General features: G+C 36.2%; 1 protein-coding gene across 1 annotated transcript; it reads right to left on the reverse strand.

Annotated features, from left to right (window-relative positions):
• Positions 1-19,189: 19,189 nt before the first annotated feature.
• Positions 19,190-20,006, reverse strand: LOC113352523. Its single transcript, XM_026596334.1, has 3 exons — positions 19,750-20,006; positions 19,356-19,613; positions 19,190-19,283 (listed from the first exon to the last, which is right to left on the reverse strand). Exons 1-3 carry the CDS (start codon positions 20,004-20,006, stop codon positions 19,190-19,192), a joined length of 609 nt encoding a protein of 202 aa, XP_026452119.1.
• Positions 20,007-25,003: the final 4,997 nt, after the last annotated feature.

A 25,003-nucleotide genomic window follows, 5' to 3' on the forward strand; every position in this document is an offset into this window, starting at 1 on the left:
CCAATGAGCATCCCCCATTTTGTGACATGTGTTGATGTCTCGAGTATTCTCGTGGAAAACATGTAGCATGTTGTTGTTGTTGTCTAGAAAGTTGAGCTTGGGAGACTTGCCGGCTCGGTGGTGACCTTCAACGGTCGAGATTTTTCATCTTAAGAAGAAGGTATCCGTTGATTATTGCAACTTTTCATTTGGTATCCAGTTGCATGAAAGTATGATGAGTATGGCTTTAATATGGCCCAGTTTAGGCGCGGCCAAAAGTTAGGGTTTTGGATTTGTTTAGGGGCGACATAACTAGGGCCAAAGGTTGTCATGCGTTAGCTGGTAACCTTGGACGGCTAAGATCTACATCTTAGATGAAAAAGTGGTCGTTGATTGATGCAGGCCTTCGTTTTTGTAGTCGCATAGGGAAGGATGACATGGTATGGCGCGACAAGGTGGTTGCAATGCCATTGGAACATGTGGCATGGCATTCCTTGGCTCGGTTTGGCGTGGCCAAAACTAGGGTTTTGGGACAAAGGTTACCATACGTTGTTTGGAGACCTTGGACGGCTAGTATTTGCATCTAGGGTGGAAGGGTGGTCGTTGATCGTCGCACGCCTTCGTTTTGGTAGCCGCATGGGGAAAGTCGGCATGGTATGGCGCGGCATGGTGGTTGGCATGCCATTGGCACATGTGACATGGCATGCCTTGGCGCGGTTTGGCGTGGCCAAAACTAGGGTTTTGGGCCAAAGGTTACCATGCGTTGTTTGGCGACCTTGGACAGCTAGGATTTGCATCTAGGATGGAAGGGTGGCCGTTAATCGTCGCACACCTTTGTTTTAATAACCGCATGGGGAAGGCCAGCATGGTATGGCGCGGCAAGGTGGTTGGCATGCCATTGGCACATGTGACATGGCATGCCTTAGCGTGGCCAAAACTAGGGTTTTGGGCCAAAGGTTACCATGCGTTGTTTGGCAACCTTGGACGGCTAGGATTTGCATCTAGGATGGAAGGGTGGTCGTTGATCGTTGCACGCCTTCGTTTTGGTAGCCCCATATGGAAGGCCGGCATGGTATGGCACGACAAGGTGGTTGGCATGCCATTGGCACATGTGGCATGGCGCGCGGTTTGGCGTGGCCAAAACTAGGGTTTTGGGCCAAAGGTTACCATGTGTTGTTTGGCGACCTTGGACGGCTAGGATTTGCATCTAGGATGGAAGGGTGGCCGTTGATCATCGCACACCTTCGTTTTGGTAGCCGCATAGGGAAGGCCGGCATGGTGAGGCCAAGGCCAATGGCGCGGATGGCTTGGCATAGTGGGGCCAAGGGTTTGGCACGGACGGCTTGGCATGGTGGGGCCAAGGCAAGGTGCGGTTAGCTTCGCATGGTGGGGGCCAAGGGTTTGGCATGCCATTGGAGCATGGTGCGGCTAGCATGGTTGGGGCCAAGGGTTTGGCATAGACGGCTTGGCATGGTGGGGCCAAGGCAAGGTGCGGTTGGCTTGGCATGGTGGGGCCAAGGGTATGGCATGCCATTGGCGCATGGTGCGGCTAGCATGGTTGGGGCCAAGGAAAGGCGTGGTTGGCTTGGCATGGTGGGGCCAAGGGTTTGGCATGCCATTGGCGTATGGTGCAGCTAGCATGGTTGGGGACAAGGCAAGGTGCGGTTGGCTTGGCATGGTGGGGCCAAGGGTTTGGCATGCCATTGGCGCATGGAGCGGTTAGCATGGTTGGCATGCCTTGGCGCGGTAGACGTGGCTGGCATGGTTGGCATGCCTTGGCGCGGAGATGTGGTTGGCATGGTTTGCCATTGGCACAGTGCTGCGGTTGGCATGGTTGGCATGTCTTGGTGCGGAGATGTGGCTGGCATGGTTGGCATGCCTTGGCGCGGAAATGTGGCTGGCATGGTTTTCCATTGGCACAGTGGTGTGGCTGGCACGGTTGGCATGCCTTGGCGCGGTAGCATGACAATAGGGTTTGGCATAGATGACGTCAGTCAATGTTAAGGGTTCTACCGTGGAACATGACACATAAAAAAAGTGTACCCTGGTAATTCTTACGTAGGCATGCTGATCGATTCAATAAATGTGCTAATGGTCATAGTGACGTCATGTCAGATGTGGATTTTACGATTTTAACCCTAAGCTAAAAACCACCATCAACACCTTCTTAAAATACAAGAATAAATTTTCATAAGAAGTTTCCTAGACATTAAGATTCTTGAAAGATTCTTTATCGTACCCGAACTCCTTGTCGTCAACAGACATTGGAACATAAGTCTTGTGAAGAAAGGAGTCAATTCTAACAAGCCTTCTTGACTGATGTCGAACCAGGGCCTTCTGCATTTCAAGGGTTCTTAAAACAATAGCCTTTATTTGCTGCATCTCCATCCTTATTTCTTTCAACTCTTCAAGAACACCAGAAAACTTCTGAAGATTGGATGGGTTAGCCCTTGGTTTCTTCATATTCTTCCTTTTTCTCTTTAATGTTGTAGAGGGATGAGATTTACCTTATTCCTTCATGATTGATGGCTTAACAATCATATTAACATCTTTTCCATCAGAAGACATGATGCTTGTAGTTTCCATTAAACTATGGGATTGTGAGAGAAATACACAATACTAGCACCACAAGCAATATTTTCATAAAAAGAGTTTTCAGGGAAGGAAAAAGAAAGTAGGGTTACATAACCTATATAAAGAGTAAGTAGGATTCACGTACACGCAACTCTCAACCCTAAGAAGGGTGGAATTGATGAAACTAACCCTTTTTTTTCATTGATCAAACAGGGAAAACCTTTTCAATACAATTTGAATATGAAAAGGTTAACAACAAACAAAAATAAAAACAAAAATAATAAATTTTCTTTTCCTAAAGCCCGATTGTGAAAAACTCTTGTCTCTTGAATTCGGGCACATGAGACAAGATGCACCTTCAACACAGTTAGGATGTGTTGGGGTGGACAATAATTTGTCTACTATTTGATTCCTGTACGGAAAGTTTCGTCCCCTTTCATGGATCGTTTAGACCTAATTTTTTGTAGAGGTATAATTTTTTCTTTAACAATTAACTTCTTCGCGGATGACTGAAATTCAGATGGATTTGACTTTAGCGAAAGTTTGAGCTTGTTTGCTAGACGATTTGATATCTGTTGCAGTTTGTTTACATATATTAGTTTATGTTTGTACTTAAAACACTTAGAGAGTTCGTTTCCATTTAAAGTACAATAAGAACATGTCAATGTGGAGGAAGGTTCCGACATGGTAGCGGAACATGCTGCTAAACAAAGTGAAGTAACTGAAACTTGTGGGAAATAATTTTTGTTAGATTGAGTAAAATCCATTTCATCTTCCAAAGTGGTCGAAGAAGCTTCTCCAGAAAGAATATCAAAATTGATATGAGTATTGCTGCAATCATCAAAATTGATATTTTCACAAAGGAGAGCTACACTTGATTTTTCGTCTTCAGTCGAATCATAGTAATCATACGTTTCATCAAGAGTTACAGCAAAACCTTTGTTTATAGTGTATTTTCTACGATATGGACACTCATTGGCAAAATGACCAAAACCTTTACACTTGGAGCATTGTGGCATCTCCTCGTCATCAGTATCGACAGTATCCCTATCTTTAGGAGGAATGCGATCGTGAGGCTTGACTAAGGTTCTGGGCTTGACTAAGGTTCTGGGTCTATCTCCTATCTTGAGAAAACAGTCGTTTTGTTATATAGACTTTGATTATACACATTTTCTATTTCGAGCCAAGTTTATCTCGCTTATCTATTTCTCGAAATATGTGTTGGTAAGCTTTCGTTTTGGGCAAGTTCATCTTTAACTAGTGACGAAAGTCATGTTATGTTTCAATCACTTTGAAAATGGCTTTGACGAAAAATGGTTTGTGAATAACAACTATATAACGTCGTCTAAGAATGTTTCAATGATTGAAATGAGAGTTTAGATTATATAACCATTGTTGGATATAAGCATTGTGTGGTAACACATATATGTATAAGTCCTTATTCCTTGAACCAAAGTATGTGTACCGGAACAAGAGCTGTGAACTCAGTCCACGAACTCAATCCGCGAACCCAGTCCGTGAACTGGCGGAGGTTCTCAACCCGAGAATATCTGCTGGAGTTTGTGAACTCCTTCCGGGAACTTAAGCCCGCGAACTAAGTCCGCGTACTTGATTTGGTTATATCTAAAGACGATTATTTGTGAACTTATATTTATATTAACTAAGGAATGCAAATTGCAAACCGTGGCGATAAAGTTCATGAATCGATTCGAGTGAATCAAATCGTTATTGCTTTGATTGTGTCTTGTATAGTTATATAAGATTTATACAATTGAACAGATCTCTAACTAGTTCATTTGAGCCATTTGAACTAGTTATAGTGAAGAAAAATATGGTTGATATGAAAGTGCTCATATGGCTAACCATTTGGTTAACTACTGTTGAACCAACAAATGTACATGTTTGGGTAAGGTTACATAAACCTAAAATCGTGCATTTCATCTGTGTGTAACAAGCTAATTTTTCGATCCAACGGTTGAAAGATATTAGCTTGAATCTAATCAGGTTTTCATCTAATGGTGAATATTGAATGCTTTGTTACTAAGCAAACATTGATTGCAAACCCTGATTTGAAAGACTATATAAGGGAGAACTCTAGCAACTGGGAAACCTAATCCCCACACCTCATGTGTGATAATAGTTGTATTAGCTAGAGTCGGTTCTCCTTTAACCTTAGGTTTCTTCTTGTAAACCAGGTTAACGACTTGAAGACTTCATTGGGATTGTGAAGCCAGATCGATACTACTTTCTTGTAGTTGTGTGATCTGATCTTGCTGATTCTATCGTGTTGAGTACAATCATAACGATTGGATTGAGATTAATATATCCGATAGGCAAGATATAAAAGTAGTCACAAACATCTTCGTCTCATCGTTTGTGATTCCACAAAATCTTCTTTCACCGCGTCGATTAAGATTATTGTGAGGTGGTTGATAATTCTAGGTTGTTCTTCGGGAATATAAGATCGGGTTATCAATTGGTTCATGTTCACCTTGATTTATCAAAATACGGAACAAAAACTTGTGGGTAATTCTGTGGGAAACATATTTATCTATTATCATAGACTTTTCTGTGTGATACAAATTTGTGTATTAAAGTCTTCGACTTTGGGTCGTAGCAACTCTTAGTTGTGGGTGAGATTAGCTAAAGGAATCAAGTGCATAGTATCCTGCTGGGATCAGAGACGTAAGGAGCGCAATTGTACCTTGGATCGTTGTGAGATGATTGGGGTTCAACTACAGTCCAGACCGAAGTTAGTTTGTAGTAGGCTAGTGTCTGTGGCGGCTTAATACAATTTGTGTTGAATCTGGACTAGGTCTCGTGGTTTTTATGCATTTGCGCTTTCCTCGTTAACAAAATTCTGGTGTCTGTGTTATTTGTTTTCCGCATTACATTTTGTTATATAATTGAAATATCACAGGCTGTGCGTTTGAATCAATCAATTGGAAATCCGACCTTTGGTTGTTGATTGAAATTGATTGATACTTGAACATTGATCTTTGGTAACGTTCAAGTGATTTCTCTTGTATTCATTTAGACTCGCAGATTTCTATTTGCTTGAGTAAGAATTGAATCAAGAAAGAGTGATATAACTTTTTGATATACTTTATTAAGATTGAGTCTAGTTGATTCTCTTGAAAGTATATTGGAGTTAGTCCATACAGATTACTAATCGAAATATTGGGTGTGGTTGTTGTACACCCGCTTTTTCAATTGGTATCGGAGCAGGCAAACATGTTAAAGACCTTACAAGTCTGTGTTTGTAGCAATTTGACTTTATGGACAAAGTTTCTATCTCTATTAACGTACCATCAGTCTTCCATGGCTCTAATTACTTATGGTGGAAAATTGCTATGCGAGTTTTTCTTCAAGCACGTGATTTTCAATCATGGGTATATGTAGTTAATGGCTATGATGCTCCCGTTGTGGCGGTATGAAATGTAAACGTTCCTAAGGACATTGGTGAATACAGTCCTGCCGAGATACTTGCTGCAAAGCAAAACTCTGACGGTTTGAATGCCATCATACATGCCATTACCCAAGATCTTCAGCACCATGTGACTACGTGTACTAGGTCTGAAGATGCTTGGGATATCATAAAAACCGTATTCGAAGGTAATACCAGTGAAAAGGAAGCCAGGCTTCAAAACCTTAATTCTGATTGGGAAAATCTTCGTATGGAAGATGAAGATTCATTTGATGAGTTTAATTTCAAAGTGTCAGAAATTGTTAATGCATCTTTTGTATTGGGTAAGACTATTCCTGAAAAGTACATTATAATGAAAATTCTCAGATCACTGCCATCTAGATACGATTCTAAGAAGCATTCCATCGTTGAAGGAAATAACCTTGACGCTCTTTCCAGAAACACGTTGGTTGGAAAGATAAAGATCTTTGATCATGAGCACACATCCAAAGTCGGAAACGATGTTTCTTTAAATGCACAAAAGAACACTAAATTACTTGACAAAATTAAAAGTGTTTATGTCTCTGAGGATGATCTGTCTAAGACTGATTCATCAGATGAAGATCTGGACAAATCAGTCTCTATGATCACAAGACAGTTTAGAGATCTTCTATTGAAGAGAAGTAAACGGTTTTCAAGAGACAAACCTAAGTCATCAGTTAAACCTCATAATCATATTCCTCCTAAAAACAGGGACACATATAAAAATGATGACGAGGATATGCTTCACTGCTTTAAGTGTAAAGGTTTTGGTCATTTTGCAAACGAGTGTCCAAATCGGAAAAAATACACTGAGAACAAAGGTCTTGCTGCAACTCTTGATAAAATGTCTGACATCTATGATTCTAATGAAGACGAGAAATCAAGCGTTGTACTTCTTGGTGAAAATATTGATTTTGATAATTGTAGCAATACATACATCAATCTTGATATTCTTTCAGAAGAAAACTCAACCAATCTGGAAGAAAAAATTGACCCTTTTCTTGGAGACTCTGTATGTGATGTTTCAGGTTCCACTATATGTCTAGCAGCTTGCACATCTCAGATGCCTGATTTATATCCAAGATTGACGTGCTCATATTGTTCTCTAAAGGGTCATGAACTATCAAAGTGTTACAAGTATAAGAACCAATTGAGGAATGTCAAAAAACTTCAACGAATAGCAAATCGATTAGCAAATAAGCTTAAACTTTCTCAGAAGACCGCTGAGGTATGTAGGGTTTTATCTTCGTCTAAGAAGTTAGTTTCCAAGGATAAAACAAGACCATTAGAGAAGAAAGTATGGTCAAATCGTTTTGATAGACAGATGTCTGTGGATTCCACTCAAGAGGAAAATGGTGAACAAATTGTTGTTCACCGCAATACAACTTGATTGTGTTGATTGGTAAATCCTGTCTCATGTGCCTGATCAAAAGAGACAAGATTATGTAACTCTCAGGCTTTAAGGAAAGTTTGTTTTTCTTCTTTTCTTAGTTTTGTGTCTATCAATAAAAGAGGGTTATTCTCGGCAATTCTACTTTCTATAGGATTCAGAGTTGTGCGTGCACGAACCTGTTAAAAGGTTGCGTAACCCTACATTCCTTTTTCCTTCCCTGGAACCTCTTTTTATCTCAAGACTACTTATTGAGTTTAAATTGTGATTTCCTCTCACAAACCCATACGTTTATGGAGACTCCAAGCATCATGTCTTCTGATGGAAAAGATGTTAATATGATTGTCAAGCCATCAATCATGAAGGAAAAAGAGAAATCTCCGTTATCTCCGACATTGAAAAGAAAAAGAAGGAATGTGAGGAAGCCTAGATTTGTTCATTCGAATTCTCAGAATTTTTCTGATGTTGAAGTGTTGAAGGAGATGCAAAAGAAGATTCAACAAATAAAGGCTTTTGTGTTTAAGACTCATGAGATTCATAAGGCCCTGGTTCGACATCAGTCAAAAAGTTTTATTGATATTAACTCCTATCTTCATGAACCTTATGTCTCAATGGCTGTTGACGACAAGGAGTTCGGGGACGATAAAGAATTCTTCAAAGGTCTTAACATCTAGTAAATCTTCTATTTTCTTGTTTTATTTAGAAGAATAACTAGAGTTTGGAATAGCCATCATTGTGATTACACATAGCTATGACCAACGTTTTCATCTTCATGTTTTTAGGTTTACTTGTTTAAATTTTAAAAAATTATTTGGAAGATGATTTTTGCAGTATTAATCTTTATGGTTTTATATATTGCAATGTTTTATGGGATATATGTGTTTGCGTCCATGAATTTTGATTGTCCCATACCTTGTCAAAAGTTAAGTCTTTCATATGTCGATATGCATGTATTGATAAAAGAATGAATGAACTTTTGACAAATACAAAAGTTAAGCCTATTATGTCATTTATTGATGGAAGATAGGTTAAAATCTTTTGTTGACAAGGATTATCTCTATTGTATGTCATTGTGCGAATAATGATGGAAAATAGAATGAATCCTTATATATTCAGCAGTATTGATCTTCCCTGATCCACAATTTTATGTATGTACTGTGAGGCTCCGTAAGTTCTCTTATTCGAGCATGATCAATTAAATTCATCACTTTTTGTGGTTAATTTGGTTGTATATTTCCGATTAGATTAATTATGGGTTCCCTTGTGATTAATCTAATTGAGTATTTTTGGATTCAAATTCATATTCATATGTGATTTGTTATGTCCAAAGAAATCCTTCTTTTCTTTTGAAATTAAGGTCGCTCTTGTTGTTCTTTCGGGAATGACATTTTATGGGGGAGAGTTCTTAATTGAACTTGTGCTTAATTGCCAAATTTTTGTAGGGAGTGCGGCTGTGGAATATTATATGGGTCATCTTGTATCTTTATAAACTCCTTGATGAAAGCATTTATCTTCGGCTTTATGATTTCATCTAAACAAGTTGATATATGCTTTCTTTTGGTCATGAAATGTCTCTTTTGGAAATTTCATTAGGATCCCGTTTTCGTACCTTTGCCAATTTTATTGAAAAAAAGGGGGAGAATTAATATGTAGTTCACACTACAAATACATATGGTTTTCGGATCATTATGTAAGGGGGAGTGGTTTCCATGTGAGGTGGAGTATTGACTAAGGGGGTGTGATACATATCACCATAGTATTGTTGTCGAAGTTGTGATACGATTGAACTTTGACGCTGTGTAATGATACTATGACACTGTATAACAATGATTGAGAATAATTTTTTTCTCATTGTTATAGCTACGGATTTTCAACAACGATGATGCTGAACTTACAACCTTTGGGATCATTGGGGTACTTGGAAGTGACGAAGATTTCGAGTAATGTTGAAGATTAGGCATATGGAATAGGAGCTACAAAAGTTTATTATTTATTTTTGTATTCCATATGTATTGATAGTTTTGTCAATAAAATTGACGAAGGAGGATATTGTTAGAGCACTGCTCAGTCGAACTCGCATGCGTTGCTATCTCAAGCATGCTTGTCAATGTTAGTGATCAAAACTATAAGTCTTTATTTCTAGTCTACAATAGCTAAGTCTCGGACTAGGATAGAAAGTGTAGTTGAGCTCAAGAACTCCATGGCGATCATCATACAAGACGAAGAACTACTCAAGGAACTGGTGGAACTTCATCGACTAAAAGGTATGTGGAGACTTGAACTTATCTATCACTCAAAAGTCTATCTACTCTATCTCCTATATTGAGACAAGAGTCGTTTTGCTATATAGACTTTGATTATACACATTTGCTATTTCGAGCCGAGTTTATCTCGCTTATCTATTTCTCGAAATACGTGTTGGTAAGCTTTCGCTTTGGGAAAGTTCATCTTTACCTAGTGACGAAAGTCATGTTATGTTTCAATCACTTTGAAAATGGATTTGACGAAAAATGGTTTGTGAATAACAAATATATAACGTCCTCTAAGAATGTTTCAATGATTGAAATGGGAGTTTAGATTATATAACCATTGTTGGATATAAGCATTGTGTGGTAACACATATATGTATAAGTCCTTATTCCTTGAACCAAAGTATGCGTACTTTGTTAATCAGGAAAACCGGAACAAGAGCTGTGAACTCAGTCCGTGAACTCAATCTGCGAACACAGTCCGCGAACTGGTGGAGGTTTTTATCCCGAAAATATCTGTTGGAGTTTGTGAACTCTTTCCGGGAACTTAAGTCCGCGTACTTGAGTTGGTTATGTCTAAAGAGGATTATTTGTGAACTTATATTTATATTAACTAAGGAATGCAAATTGCAAACCATGGCTATAAAGTTCATGAATCGAGTCGAGTGAATCAAATCGTTTTTGCTTCGATTGTGTCTTATATAGTTATATAAGATTTATACAATTCAACAACTCTCTAACTAGTTCATTTGATTCATTTGAACTAGTTATGGTGAAGAAGAATATGGTTGATATGAAAGTGCTCATATGGCTAACCATTTGGTTAACTATTTTTGAACCAACAAATGTACATGTTTGGGTATGGTTACACAAACCTAAAATCGTGCATTTCATTTGTGTATAACAAGCTATGTTTTCGATCCAACATTTGAAAGATATTAGCTTGAATCTAATCAGGTTTTCATATAACGGTGAATATTGAATGCTTTATTACTAAGCTAACATTGATTGCAAACCCTGATTTGAAAGACTATATAAGGGAGAACTCTAGCAACTGGGAAACCTAATCCCCACACCTCATGTGTGAAACTAGTTGTATTAGCTAGAGTCGATTCTCCTTTAACCTTAGGTTTCTTCTTGTAAACCAGGTTAACGACTTGGAGACTTCATTGGGATTGTGAAGCCAGACAGATACTACTTTCTTGTAGTTGTGTGATCTGATCTTGCTGATTCTATCGTGTTGAGTACAATCGTAACGATTGGCTTGAGATTAATATCTTCGATAGGCAAGATATAAAAGTAGTCACAAACATCTTCGTCTCATCGTTTGTGATTCCACAATATCTTCTTTCGCCGCGTCGATTAAGATTATTGTGAGGTGATTGATAATTCTAGGTTGCTCTTCGGGAATATAAGTCCGGGTTATCAATTGGTTCCTGTTCACCTTGATTTATCAAACGGAACAAAAACTTGTGGGTAATTCTGTGGGAGACAGATTTATATATTATCATAGCCTTTTCTGTGTGATACAAATATATGTATTAAAGTCTTCGACTTTGGGTCGTAGCAACTCTTAGTTGTGGGTGAGATTAGATAAGGGAATCAAGTGCGTAGTATCCTGCTGGGATCAGAGACGTAAGGAGCGAAACTGTACCTTGGATCGGTGTGATATTGATTGGGGTTCAACTACAGTCCAGACCGAAGTTAGTTTGTAGTAGGCTAGTGTCTGTGGCAGCTTAATACAGTGTGTGTTCAATCTGGACTAGGTCCCGGGGTTTTTATGCATTTGTGGTTTCCTCGTTAACAAAATTCTGGTGTCTGCGTTATTTCTTTTCCGCATTATATTTTCTTATATAATTAAAATATCACGGGTTATGCGTTTGAATCAATCAATTGGAAATCCGACCTTTGGTTGTTGATTGAAATTGATTGATACTTGAACATTGTTCTTTGGTATCGTTCAAGTGATTTCTCTTGTATTCAATTAAGCTCGCAGATTTCTATTTGCTTGAGTAAGAATTGAATCAAGAAAGAGAGATATAACTCTTTGATATACTTTATTAAGATTGAGTCTAGTTGATTCTCTTGAAAGTATATTGGAGTTAGTCCATACAGATTGCTAATCGAAATATTGGGTGTAGTTTTTGTACCCTCGCTTTTTCACTGGTAACTGATGTAACCGGTCCTGGTAACTTGTGTGACCGATCACAAGTATTTCCATATTGAGGTATAACCGATCCTAGTGATTGGTTGAACCGGTTGAACCCATGTATGTAACTTGATGTTTGATCAATCACATAGTAGTCTTGGAATACAGGTGAACCAATTCTAAACTTGTTTGGAAGTGTGGTATAACCGATTCCAAGAATGTAAATCCATGTAAATATGAATAAGGATTTACAGTGGAAAGATGTCAACATACTTTGAACACGTACAATAACTCTTATCATTTATTGTTTAAAGATATTCCTCAGTACTCAAGGAGATCCTGTGCCGAAATAAATTGAGATCCTTTTAATTAAGGTTTTTGGTTTTATATGCTTCAATTACCAGCAATTAAATGCATATCTCTAGAGAATAAAAATTAGTAATGTGCATTTACTAATTGGATATTTTCTATTGAGATATTTCGGAAATTTTGGACAAGCATTTATTTGAATTAGGAAAACCGAATTTTTCTATTCATTGCATATCTTGAGAATATTTTCGATTTTGGAAATTCCTTGGTGTCCAAACATCCTTGGTCTATAAATACCTAAGTTTTCATTTCTAGCAAACTATCCTAAGAGCCAAGCAAACTTCATATTTTTGTTGTTTTTGGTGGAGCTGTATAATCGAAGAGGAAAGTATCCTAATTAGGTGAAATCTCTTACGACCGCTCGTTTAAAGACTTTTGTGGGATCAAGAAGCTCTACGAGTACCGTTAGTGGGAAACTAGATAATTGCAGTGTTATTAGATTTCGATTGATTTGATTGACTAACGGTTGTTGAAACTTTGATTGCACCTAGTTTGTTTATTCCTTGAGAATCTTCTGTTATGATATATGATTCACTCAAACTAGATCGAAGTATCGACGGGATCTTTAGAATTGTTTGTAGATATAATGACATCTTGTGATAATCCACTGTTAACAGACTCTGTTCCGTGTGTGACTGATCACAAGAGATTCAAGTGGTGTTTTGCAGGTGTTTATTGAAGATTAAAGAATATTTGAAGACAACGAAGATTTCTTATTTGGTTCTCATATCTTTGGGTGTGCACAAACTTTGATCGACTGGGATCTAACTAGAATCGGATTTATTCGATTGATTAGTTGCGTGATACCGGCATCACTTTATAGTTTCTTGTTGGAATCTATATTGATTGATTGCCAATCTAAACTTGACTACTTTTGTAGTTATTGGATAGATTGATCTAACCAGGCAAAGGAGTTTATTGGATTAAACTGAAAATCCTTTGCGTATGACTTGAGATATATTTATCTTGAAAGAATCGAAAGAGTTGTTACCAAGCAGATTTTTTATTCCTTTACTGTTTGGAATACGATCCAAAAGAATTGTTCCAGCGCGTGCACTCATCGAAGTCGAAAAGCATAGGGATACTGAGGAAACTAAGTGAACTAGGGGTAGTTGCTTGGTCTCAACTATAAGAAGTTAGTTTAGATTTTGTATACCGACTTAATTATGAGAGTATTCAATTTTGGACTAGGTCCCCGGGTTTTTCTGCATTTTCAGTTTCCTCATTAACAAAATCTTGTCGTGTCTTTTATTTTCATTTTCCGCAATTATAATTGTTTTATTATAACTAAAAGTAAAATACACAAACTTTAACTCCTTTATACTTGATAGTGATCCTATAGAGTTTGTCAAGTCTGAACCTATTATCAAGTATCATACTTCTTTGTTGTATTGCCTCGATCTTGTATCCATAGTCAATCACATAAGTTATCTTGTTGTCGTATTGTCTCGATATCGTATCCTTAGACGATCACACGAAGTGTGAACCTATTTGTTGTATTGTCTCAACTTTGTCCATAGACAATCACTTTCGATAGAGGACTTATAGGTGGATAAATAAAAGATTGTGGTATATTTGGGTACCCTCGTCTTTTCAATTGGTATCAGAGCAGGCAAATACAGAAAAGATCTAACAATCTGTGTTTGGTGTGATCCAACCTATAATAATTGAATCTAATGAGACATTCGGTTAACATAGTAGCAGGATTTGACTACTTCAAAGACTGGTGGTGGAAGACACGAATGAAGTATATAATACTCTTGTTCCTAAATTTGTTAAGAATTGGGATTAATTCTATGTATGTATTGAACGACTTATATAATCCATCGGTTATCATAGAGTTGTATCTAATGGTATTGAATACTAACCAATTTATTAACAATGATACGTTATTCCATGTGTCATGTTTTATCTCGAAAATGTACAAGATTCCACACAAGATTTTTCTATGTATGAACCATGACTATTTTGTTCTTAAAATCTGGGATCTTAAATATATTTTGGATTGGTTTCCCAAATATATATTTACACATTTTCAGATCTAAGATGTCAATGTATCGCTGATAAGGATGCGGTTTTTGGATCTTTGTAATATTACAAAGAATGATTTTTCAGTTAATCATTCTATTAACAATGGATTGCATCACACACCCCACAACTGTTTTAATGAAGCAAGTGATCTTTTAAAGTATAACTGGATTTGTGATTATAAAGGTATTTTTTATAAATATCTTGTTAATTTCAATATTGATTTTGTAACTCTACTGGAAAATTCTTGAATGAATTTCAAAAATTATCTTTTGGTAATTGCAAACACTTGGACATAAATATAGAATTGATCCATAATATAGATCCGGTCCAAGAAAAATCGTTTTCCCAAAAGAAAGACCTAGTTACAAACTCGGATTTGTTTCTCCACAAATCAAGGTTTTCGATTTTGGAAGGATTTCCTAAAACTAGTTATTTCCGAAAATCGTTATCTTCACTCCCTATAAAAGAAGATTATTTTTTGGTGTTTTCACGAACATCTTGGGAGAAGTTATTCGGAACAGAAACCAGGGTTTATCATATATCTAAAAATATGAAGAAAAGGAAATCAAGTAATGATAAATCTTCTGATGATCATGTTAGATACGATGAGATTGACAGGATTAGATTTCCTTTCAAAATAGAAGATAAGAATCTATGCTAATATTCACAATATTGATCATGAAAAACTTACCTTTCTTACTCTTGTTGGTTGTTGTATTTACTATGTCGATCGTAGGACGATTTCAAATGTCATCAAGTATAATATGGAATGTAATCACATGATTACTGGAGTTGAAATTAAACATGATACCATTTCAATTCGTCTCATTGGAAAGAAGATCGACTGGGAAGAAGATAGATTACCAACCAAAGATATACCTTTTTACTTAAGGTTATTTGGAAAACTTGCTACAACAACTATATTTTCAAGTACAAGAGATAAGTCAGTATGGAATAAGGAGTTTCCAGAACTTGTGTACTTTCTGCTGGAATGTGATTCACAAGTTGATCTTTGTGGGATCATTGTCAGTCAAATAATCAAGATATCAGATTCCATCTCATCTCCAGGAGTCAAGAGACATCTCTGATTTCCGTGCCTCATTACCAAAATATGTGAATTTACTATGGGAGATGACTTTGATGACATGAGAAGCACCAATGTTGTTTCTAAAAAGACCATAAGTCAAATGATTGGAAGTCAAACCAAAGAACAAGTCATTAAAGGAAATTTACAGATTCATAACAACAATCTTCTGGTTTATCTTAAAAATCTTGGTAACCAATTAAACTGTATTAAAAAACAGTTAGCCTTTACTGCTAGAAAAGATCCAGAAACACTGAAAGGTATCCTGAATATTGAATCACAATTTTGGAAGGGTGAAGGAGAAATAGAAAAGGATTGTCAAAAATGGCTCGAAGATAAAGAATGTTTTACTTCTTAGAAATTATTTACCATAAAAATAGACATCAGTCTTTTAATTAGCTTCAATTATTGTATAAGTTCTATTTTGAACAAAAATATCATTATTTATGAATAAAATTATTTCTTTATAATTTTTCTTGTGATAGTTCCCGATTACGTAGCCTGTGAATGAATGTTTACATTTTTTCTTTGTGTATCCGGTTTATGAGATGTCTGATTTCGGTTTTCATTAAACTTAATATTCGATCTCATATGATGTAACCCTTATGGTTTGTGTGGATTTTTGATTTAGCGGGATTAAGTTTTATCCCATGTTGGTAGGCTTTATCAAAGGATCATAAGGTGTTCTGATTGAAACTCATATTTGAAAAGTCACAATATGTTGAATCAATTTATGTTTACATGAGTTGTGTTTAGCATAACATATGTGTTTCAGGTTTTAAACTTTTGTTATTAGCACGCATTAGTTAAAACCGTTTCAACCTTTCTCTGGTAAAGGTTGATTTTGTTGTTGTTCTTTTGTTCTTGCGAGAGGATAACAACACACTAGGGGAGAGTTCTAACTTGAACTTGCGCTTAATGATATATCTTTCTAGGAAGAAGAGGCTGCGGAATATGAGGTAACGAATTTGTTAGTTAATCGTTTTCCCGTTTAAGAAAATCTTATTTATGTTGCATATATTTTGCTTTTTCTTAACAAAATTTCGGCACAATTGATATGTTCCATTATTGTGTATGGATGTATGTGTGTATGATTCAATTGTTTCCAGTTAATAAAAATTGTGTTAATTTATTTGGCTTATTGTTTGGTATCTTCCTTATTGTTGGGTATCAAGTGTTTTTTCTTAACGAAATTCGGTGCAATTGCGGTGCTATAATCTAAAATATAAATCATTTTCATTTTCCAGTTTACCTAGAAACTGAGGCTTTTCTTCAAAGTAATACACTTCACCTTTTCTAAGTAGAACACCTCTATTGGCCAGTTTATCAGCAGAGAAGTTAATCTCTCTATATGAGTGCCTAAATGTGATTGCAGGAATATCTCTTCTAATTTAAATCCATTTGTTCTGTAATACCCAAGGTACCTTGTCATTTAAGAATTCCATTATCTCATCTTTGGAATCCTAACTGAAAAATACTTCCACCAGTCCTTTTGTTACAACCCACTCACCTGCAATAATTAATGCCATCACCTCTGCCAAGTAATTTGTGGCAATCCCCAGACCACCTGAAGTTGCACCCATATGATATCCATAATGATTTCAGGCAATAAAACTAATCCCTATCATTCCTGGATTTCCTTTAGAATCTCCATCACAACAAATCAATGTTTGATTCTGAGTTGGAAATGTAAAGAAACATTGTTTCACTCTGACAGCATGCACTTTCATCCCTGAGATACCAAAATTTAATATTATATGCAGATCAAACATATTACCCCAAAATTTACCTCTCATTCTGACACTGCCTTCCTTTGCACATCTATTAATTCTCATTTTCATTTTATCCACAGATGGAATAACAGCTTCATAGATCACAGAATTTCTTGTAAACCACAATTCTACCATAACATTGAAGGCACATATGAACCATACTTCTTTAATGGATGGACTTTTCCCTTTTGCAAAATTCAAAATCTCATCAAAGCTTTGAGGACAAGAACAATGGAAAATCCCACACAGCCAGTGCCATACATTTTCACTAAATTCACAATGCCACATAATATTCTCCATAGTGTCTTGAGCCTTGACACACAAATAACATTTAGAAACTGTTGAAAATCCTTTCTTTCTTACTGATTCCTCAGTTGCCCAGGCACCTCTTAATATCTTCCATAAGTTTGTAGATGTATAAGGGTGAATACAAGGTTGCCATACCTGGTGAGCCCAAGCTTTGACAGAATACTTCTTCCTGATCATTTGAGCAGCATTTGACATAGTAAAATTTTCTATTTTATCCTTGGCCCAATTTTTTTTTATCTTTTCCACCTACTAAAACTGGTAGTTCACTAGCATCAAAATACTGTAATAATTCTGCAGGGACACGCCAGTCACCATTATGAATTATAAGTCCTTTACTCTCATTGTGACATTTTGTATAATATATTCATCCACGGGATGTCTCTCAATCATAGCACAGTATTTTATCCATTTGTCTCTCCATACTGATATATTTCCCCCACCACCCACAATCCATATGCTCCCTTCTTTTACCTCAGAAATAACCCATTTAAGTCCATGCAAAATTGTAGAATGTTTATGATATTTAATCCATTCACCATTCTTATCTTTTTATTTGGATCTCATAAACAAAGTCCATTCCATATCTTCATTCTCAATTTTCCAGAGTAACTTCATTAGTAAATCTTTGTTTATAACTTCAAGTCTTCTCAAGCCTAATCCTCCCTCTTCCACTGGAGAATTAACTTCATCCCACTTAACAGTCACTAATTTCTTCACTGAAGAATCACCTGACCATAAGAAGTTTTCGATGATTCCTTCAAACACTTGAATCACACTCTTGGGACGCTTATAAACTGACATATTGTAAATAGGCATGCTTCACAAAACAAATTTCACCAAAGTTAATCTTGCAGAAAAAGCTAGTAACTTCCTCATCCATCCAGCTAACATTTTTTTGCATCATTTCAACAATCCCCCATACTTGGTGTGGCTTGACTCTTCTTTGAGTAAGAATAACCCCCAAGTACTTATCTGGGAAACAAGATAGTTCTATCTGCATTTGCTCTGCAATGCGGTTTTTTCTTGAAGTTGATACACCCCCCCCCCCCCCCCCCCACAAAGCAATTTTCTTTTAGCCTTATTCACTTCTTGACCTGATGAAATTTGATATTTATATAGCAGTTCGGTTGAGTTTCTAAAGTTTTTTGGTGGCCATTGCAGAAAATGAAAATGTCATCTACAAACATTAGATGAGTTGGTTGGCATCCACCCCTAATCATCATTGGCTGAAGCTTACCCACTTGTAACAACTTTGAAATGTTTTTGCTTAATACTTCATCTGCTATAACAAACATGATTGGTAACAAGGGGTCACCTTGTCTCAGTCCTCTCCCTACTCCAAAGAAGCCACATGGACCACCATTTATAAGAACATAAATTCTTGCAGACTCAAAGATTTTCTTAAGCCATTGAATACCAATTTCAGAAAAACCAAATCTTCTCAGTACCTCAAACAAAAACCTCCAACTCAATGAGCTATATTCTTGTGTAATATCAATTTTGAGCCATACATTTCCACCTCTTCTTTTGACATTTAATTCATTCACAAGCTCAGATGCCAAAATAATTTTCTCATGTATATTCCTTCTTTTAATAAATGCACCTTGTTGTATTGATACCAATCTACCAATCATAGTACTAATCCTGGTAGTGATAACTCTGGTGAGGATTTTAAAATTGAAATTAGCTAAACCAATAGGTCTGAAATTTTTAACTTTCTTGGCCCCTTGAACTTTTTGCAAAAGAAATAAGAAGTTAGAGCTAAAACATTTAAGGATAAATCTGTTCCTCCAACAATATTGTATGGCCTCCACTAGCTCATTACCCACCGCTGATCATGCAAATCCATAGAAACTGCCAGGGAAGCCATCTGGCCCAAGAGCACTATTTGCCTCCATTCCTAAAACTGCATCCCTAATTTCCTCTTGACTAGGAATAACATCCAAAAATATGTTATCCTCATCAATTAAGATTTTTGGTATTGCCTCAAAGAGTTCTTACACAAAATCAACTTGCTTCTCTTCAAACTTCTTCTGATAATATGATACAAGAGTATCAGCAATTTGGTCTTGAGTTGTAACTAGATTGTCATCTGCATTCTCCAATTCATTTATGTTGTTCTGTGCTTTTCTAATTCTATAGTTTGCATGGAAGAAAGCAGTATTTTCTCCACCCTCCTTTACCCACTTAACTCTTGATTTAATTCTCAGTAACTCATTATATTGCTGAGAAGCCAATTCATGCATCCCCTTGCAGTAACTAATTTATTTAACAGATCAATATTCTCAGGGTCAGCATCTGACTCTAATGAAGCAGCAAGAACAGCCTCCTCTGTAGTTTGAACTTTAATTCTTAAATCACCTCCCAATTCCATTTTTTAAGAAAAATTTCTAACCTTTTCAATTTAATGATAAAACAGAATGCTGGATTTCCATCACATTCTTCTTCCCATGAATCTTGTATAGCACTTCGAAAATTAGGATGAGTAGTCCAAACTGGTTGATATCTAAAAGTAATATTCTTTGGCTTGTCATTTTGATTAACTCCTCCAAATAATGCTCCATGATCTGAAGTTCCTCTAACTCCCAATTTGTAACTCCAATTATCATATTTTTCCAGCCATTTTAAATTGTAAAAAGCAAAGTCACGCATAATTCTCTTCTTCCCCACTTTGTTATTGCACCATAAAAATTTAATTCCAGTTCTAGGTGCTTGGATTAAATTGCAAGATTCTAAGCAATCTCTGAAATCTTGCAGAGGTCTTCCACCTCTTTTTTTCACAAGTTAATACCACATTAAAATCACCTAAAACCATCCAAGGTAAATTCCTTTCATTGATAGTTAGTAACTCCTCCCATAATATTCTTCTATCAATTGTAAGACAGGTAGCATGAATGCCTGTGACTAATACATCTCCAACCTGAACTGTGATTACTTGTCTTGTAGAGGAAATTACTGAAGGAACAGATAAAGATGAGTTCCAAAAGAGACAAATATTACCCTTCACTGAATCACTTGAGTTATGTATCATCATCTGGTTGATACCTGAAAGCTTCAGCTGCTTTAAAATACTATTAGAAACCCTTACTTTAGGCTCTGTTATCCATAAAATAAAAGGACTAAATTGTTGTACTAAACTTATAAGTTTGTCTTTGGCTTGAGTTCTTTCCAAACCTCTGACATTCCAGTAGATTACTCTCATAAAGAATGTGAAGGCTGGGAAGTATTAGACCATCCCGCACCAATATTATTGTTTACTGAATTATTTGCTTGTTTTCTAGTTACAACATTTGGAGCAACTTTCTGTTTTTTTTCCTTTTTGGGATTTACCAACAACTTTAGAGAAATCTTGTTCCTGTTTTCCAACTACTTCGATTAAAGCATTAAATTTACTTGGAGAGACAAAATTCTTACCCCCAGATGTTTCTGCTATATGAGTATTAAGTTTCCTTGCCTTGGAAGCTTTACAAGATACATCTTTCCATTCACCATTATCCTTGATATAATTAATATTTGATAACACTTGAGCAGTAATTACCTCAACTGATTCTTCAACTTTTATTGGAGTTATAGGGTGTATAGAAGGAATGCTACTACCCACTTCCAACAATTTCTCAACAGAAAAACAAGGAAAATCTTGAGTAGAATCTAAAGCACCAGTAAAACCATCTGTATTTGCTTCATTGTTCTCAGTATGACCACAAAATGGAATCATTACACCATTGACTTCTCCATTCAGTACTAAAGGTTCTTCTAATTGTGAGTTATTGTCCTTCCGAGGAGGTGGAAAAATATCAAAACCCACAGAAGTTTGTTGTGTATTTTTCTTAGGAGTATATCTCCATTGTTGTTGAATATTTTGAGGCTTCTCCTTCTGAGCTTGTTCTCTTCTCTTACTTCTGCATTCAGAAACATAATGCCCAATCATTTTACAATGATTACAGAATTTAGGAACCTTTGGTACTCTAACCTCTTGTTCAAAATTTCCATATTTAGTTTCAAATCCAAACTTTGTTAGGAATTTTCTTAGACAAATATATTTCAACCAAAATATTAGCATAATAACCAAATTTGTTTTCAAAGTTGTTTCATCGACCCTTATTGGTCTTCCAATTGCACTCCCCATTGTCATAAGAATGTTCTCCTTCCAATATTCAATGCATAAACCTGGAAAAACTACCTATACAAAAGCAGAAGAAGTGTTTTGCAACTCTGGTTTAAAATCACGTTCCCAATACCTGAGTCTTAAAACTTGAGATTCAACCTCCCAAAAACCTTCGTATATATATTTCATATCCTCACCATTCTCTAATTTGATAATAAAGAAACCCCTGCCAATTGGGATTATTTGACAATTGCCCTTAAGCTTCAATTGTTTTCTTAAACTGACTTCAGCAACTGCTAATTTAAATTTTACAAGATCCAATCTACCAATTAAGCTGAACTTCCACTCCTCTAAAATTCCATCAATGACCATATTAAAAATAAAAACAGTAGCAGAATTATTTGGTGGAACTGAAGAATTTTTCAGATCTAAGATTTCGTGCAACCTCATATTCCGACTGAAACTTTGAATTTTCTGACAAATTTAAGTCATATTTCAATACTAAAAGCAATCATTATAGATTATTGATTCACCTGAAAATTAATGAGAAACAATTATCAAAATATTACCTGAATTAATGAGATTGAATTACTGAAAACGAAGATCGAGAAAAAAAAATGCCCGATTCAATCGCCGAGTTGCATAGCGTGACTCGGTCCTCACTCCTAGCACATCGTATGCGTCCAATTGCGGTGCTATAATGTCTATGTTTGTTTCAATTGTTTCCGGTTAATAAAATAATTGTATAAGTCAATTTATTTTGGTTTGTAAGTATTGTTTATGGCTTAATGAAATACGGGTTCATTTGTTTAGTCTAAATCGATTTCGGATAAGAGAAACTAAGTTAATTTTGATCTTACTTAGACTTATCAAATTGGAGGATTCGGTTATTCAAGTCTAATTGAATGCCTTGACAAGAAAAACAGTTAACTAACCTAGTGTTTATCTTGTCTAAAGGGAAAGTGAAAAAGAGGGGGTTTAACAACCACACCCAATATTTCGATTAGCAATCTGTATGGACTAACTCCAATATACTTTTAAGAGAATCAACTAGACAGTCAGACTCAATCTTAATAAAAGCATATCAAAGAGTTATATCTCACTTTCTCGATTCAATTCTTACTCAAGCAAATAGAAACCTGTGATTCTAATTGAATACAAGAGAAATCACTTGAACGGTACCAAAGACCAATGTTCAAGGATCAATCAATTTCAATCAACAACCAAAGGTTGGATTTCCCAATTGATCGATTCAAAGCACAGCATGTGATATTTCAATTATATAACAAAATATAATGCGGAAAAGAAATAACACAGACACCAGAAGTTTTGTTAACGAGGAAACCGCGAATACAGAAAAACCCCGGGACCTAGTACAAATTGAAAACACACTGTATTAAGCCGCTACAGACACTAGCCAACTACAAACTAACTTCGGTCTGGACTATAGTTGAACCCCCAATCAATCTCACACTGATCCAGGGTACAATTGCGCTCCTTACGTCTCTGATTCCAGCAGGATACTACGCACTTGATTCTCTTAGCTGATATCACCCACAACTAAGAGTTGCTACGACCCAAAGTCGAAGACTTTAATAAACAAACCTGTATCAAACAGAGAAGTCTACGGTAATAGATTAATCTGTCTCCCACAGAAATACCTTCGAGTTTTTGTTCCATCTTTTGATAAATCAAGGTGAACAGGAACCAATTGATAACCCGGACTTATATTCCCGAAGAACATCCTAGAATTATCAATCACCTCACAATAATCTTAATCGACTAGCGAAAGAAGATATCGCGAAATCACAAACGATGAGATGAAGATGTTTGTGACTTCTTTTATATCTTGCCTATAGGAGAAATCAATCTCAAGACAATCTTATGATTGTACTCAAATACGATAGAAACAGCAAGATCAGATCACACAACTACAAGAAAAGTAGTATCAGTATGGCTTCACAATCCCAATGAAGTCTTCAAGTCGTTAACCTACAGGGTCTCGATAGAAACCTAAGGTTAAAGGAGAATCGACTCTAGCTAATACAACTAGTATCACACAGGAGGTGTGTGGATTAGGTTTTACATTCGCTAGAGTTCTCCTTTATATATTCTTTCAAATCAGGGTTTGCAATCAATGTTAGATTAGTAACAAAGCATTCAGTATTCACACCGTTAGATGAAAAACTGATTAGATTCAAGCTAATATCTTTCAACTGTTAGATCGAAACTTAGATTTTTACACACAAATGAAAGTCACATTTATTTAGGTTTGTGTGACCGTACCCAAACATGTACACTTAGTTGGTTCAACAGTAGTTAACCAAATGGTTAGCCATATGAGCACTTTCATATCAACCATATTCTTATTTACCACAACTAAATCAAATGACTCAAATGAACTAGTTAGAGAGTTGTTCAAGTGCTTAGATCTTATAGAAGTATACAAGATACAATCGAAGCAAAAACTATTTGATTCACTCGAATCGATTCATGAATTTTATAGCCACGGTTTGCAAATTTGCATTCCTTAGTTTATATAAGTTTAAGTTCACAAATAATAGTTTTTAGAAAATAACCAACTTAAGTACGCATACTGGTACGCGGACTTAAGTACGCGAAATAAGTTTGTTTTCAGTTCACAAACTTCAGCAGAAATTCACGGGATGTGAACTTCCGACAGTGCGCGTAATGGTACGCGGACTTTAGTTCCGGTTTTCCTGAGCAGCAAAGTACACATACTTTGGTTCAAGGAATAAGGAATTACACAGTATGAGTTACCACACAATGTTTATATCCAACCATGCTTATATATATTCTAAACTCTCATTTCAATCATTGAAACATTCTTAGAGGACGTTATATAGTTGTTGTTCACAAACCATTTTTCGTCAAAGCAATTTTCAAGTAATTGAAACTTAATATGACTTTCGTCACTAGTAAAGATGAACTTGGACAAAGCGAAAGCTTACCAACACATATTTCGATAAATATATAAGCGAGATAAAATCGGCTCGAAATATGAAATGTCTATAATCATAGTCTATATAGCAATACGACTTATGTCTCAAGATAGGAGATAGAGTAGACAGACTTTTGAGTGATAGATAAGTTCAAGTCTCCACATACCTTTTTAGTGTATGAAGTTCCACCAGTTCCTTGAGTAGTTATTCGTCTTTGTATGATGATCGCCATGGAATCTAGAGCTCAGCTACACTTTCTATCCTAGTCCAAGACTTAGCTATAAGTAGACTAGAAATCAAGACTTATAGTTTTGGAAACTAAACTTGACAACAAGCTTGAGATAACAACGCTTGCGAGTTCGATCGAGCAGTGCTCTAACAATCTCCCCCTTTGTCAATTTTAGTGACAAAACTATCAATAATATGGAATACAAAATAAATAAATAAACTTTTGTAGCTTCTCTTCCACATGCATGATTTCCTTGGTTTTTCAACATTACTCGAAATCTTCGTCACTTCCAAATACTCCAATGATTCCAAAGGTTGTAGGTTTTGCATCATCGTTGTTGAAAATCCGTAGC

Source organism: Papaver somniferum, chromosome 2 (genome assembly GCF_003573695.1).
Source record: "Papaver somniferum cultivar HN1 chromosome 2, ASM357369v1, whole genome shotgun sequence".
In the NCBI taxonomy this organism is placed as follows: Eukaryota; Viridiplantae; Streptophyta; class Magnoliopsida; order Ranunculales; family Papaveraceae; genus Papaver; species Papaver somniferum.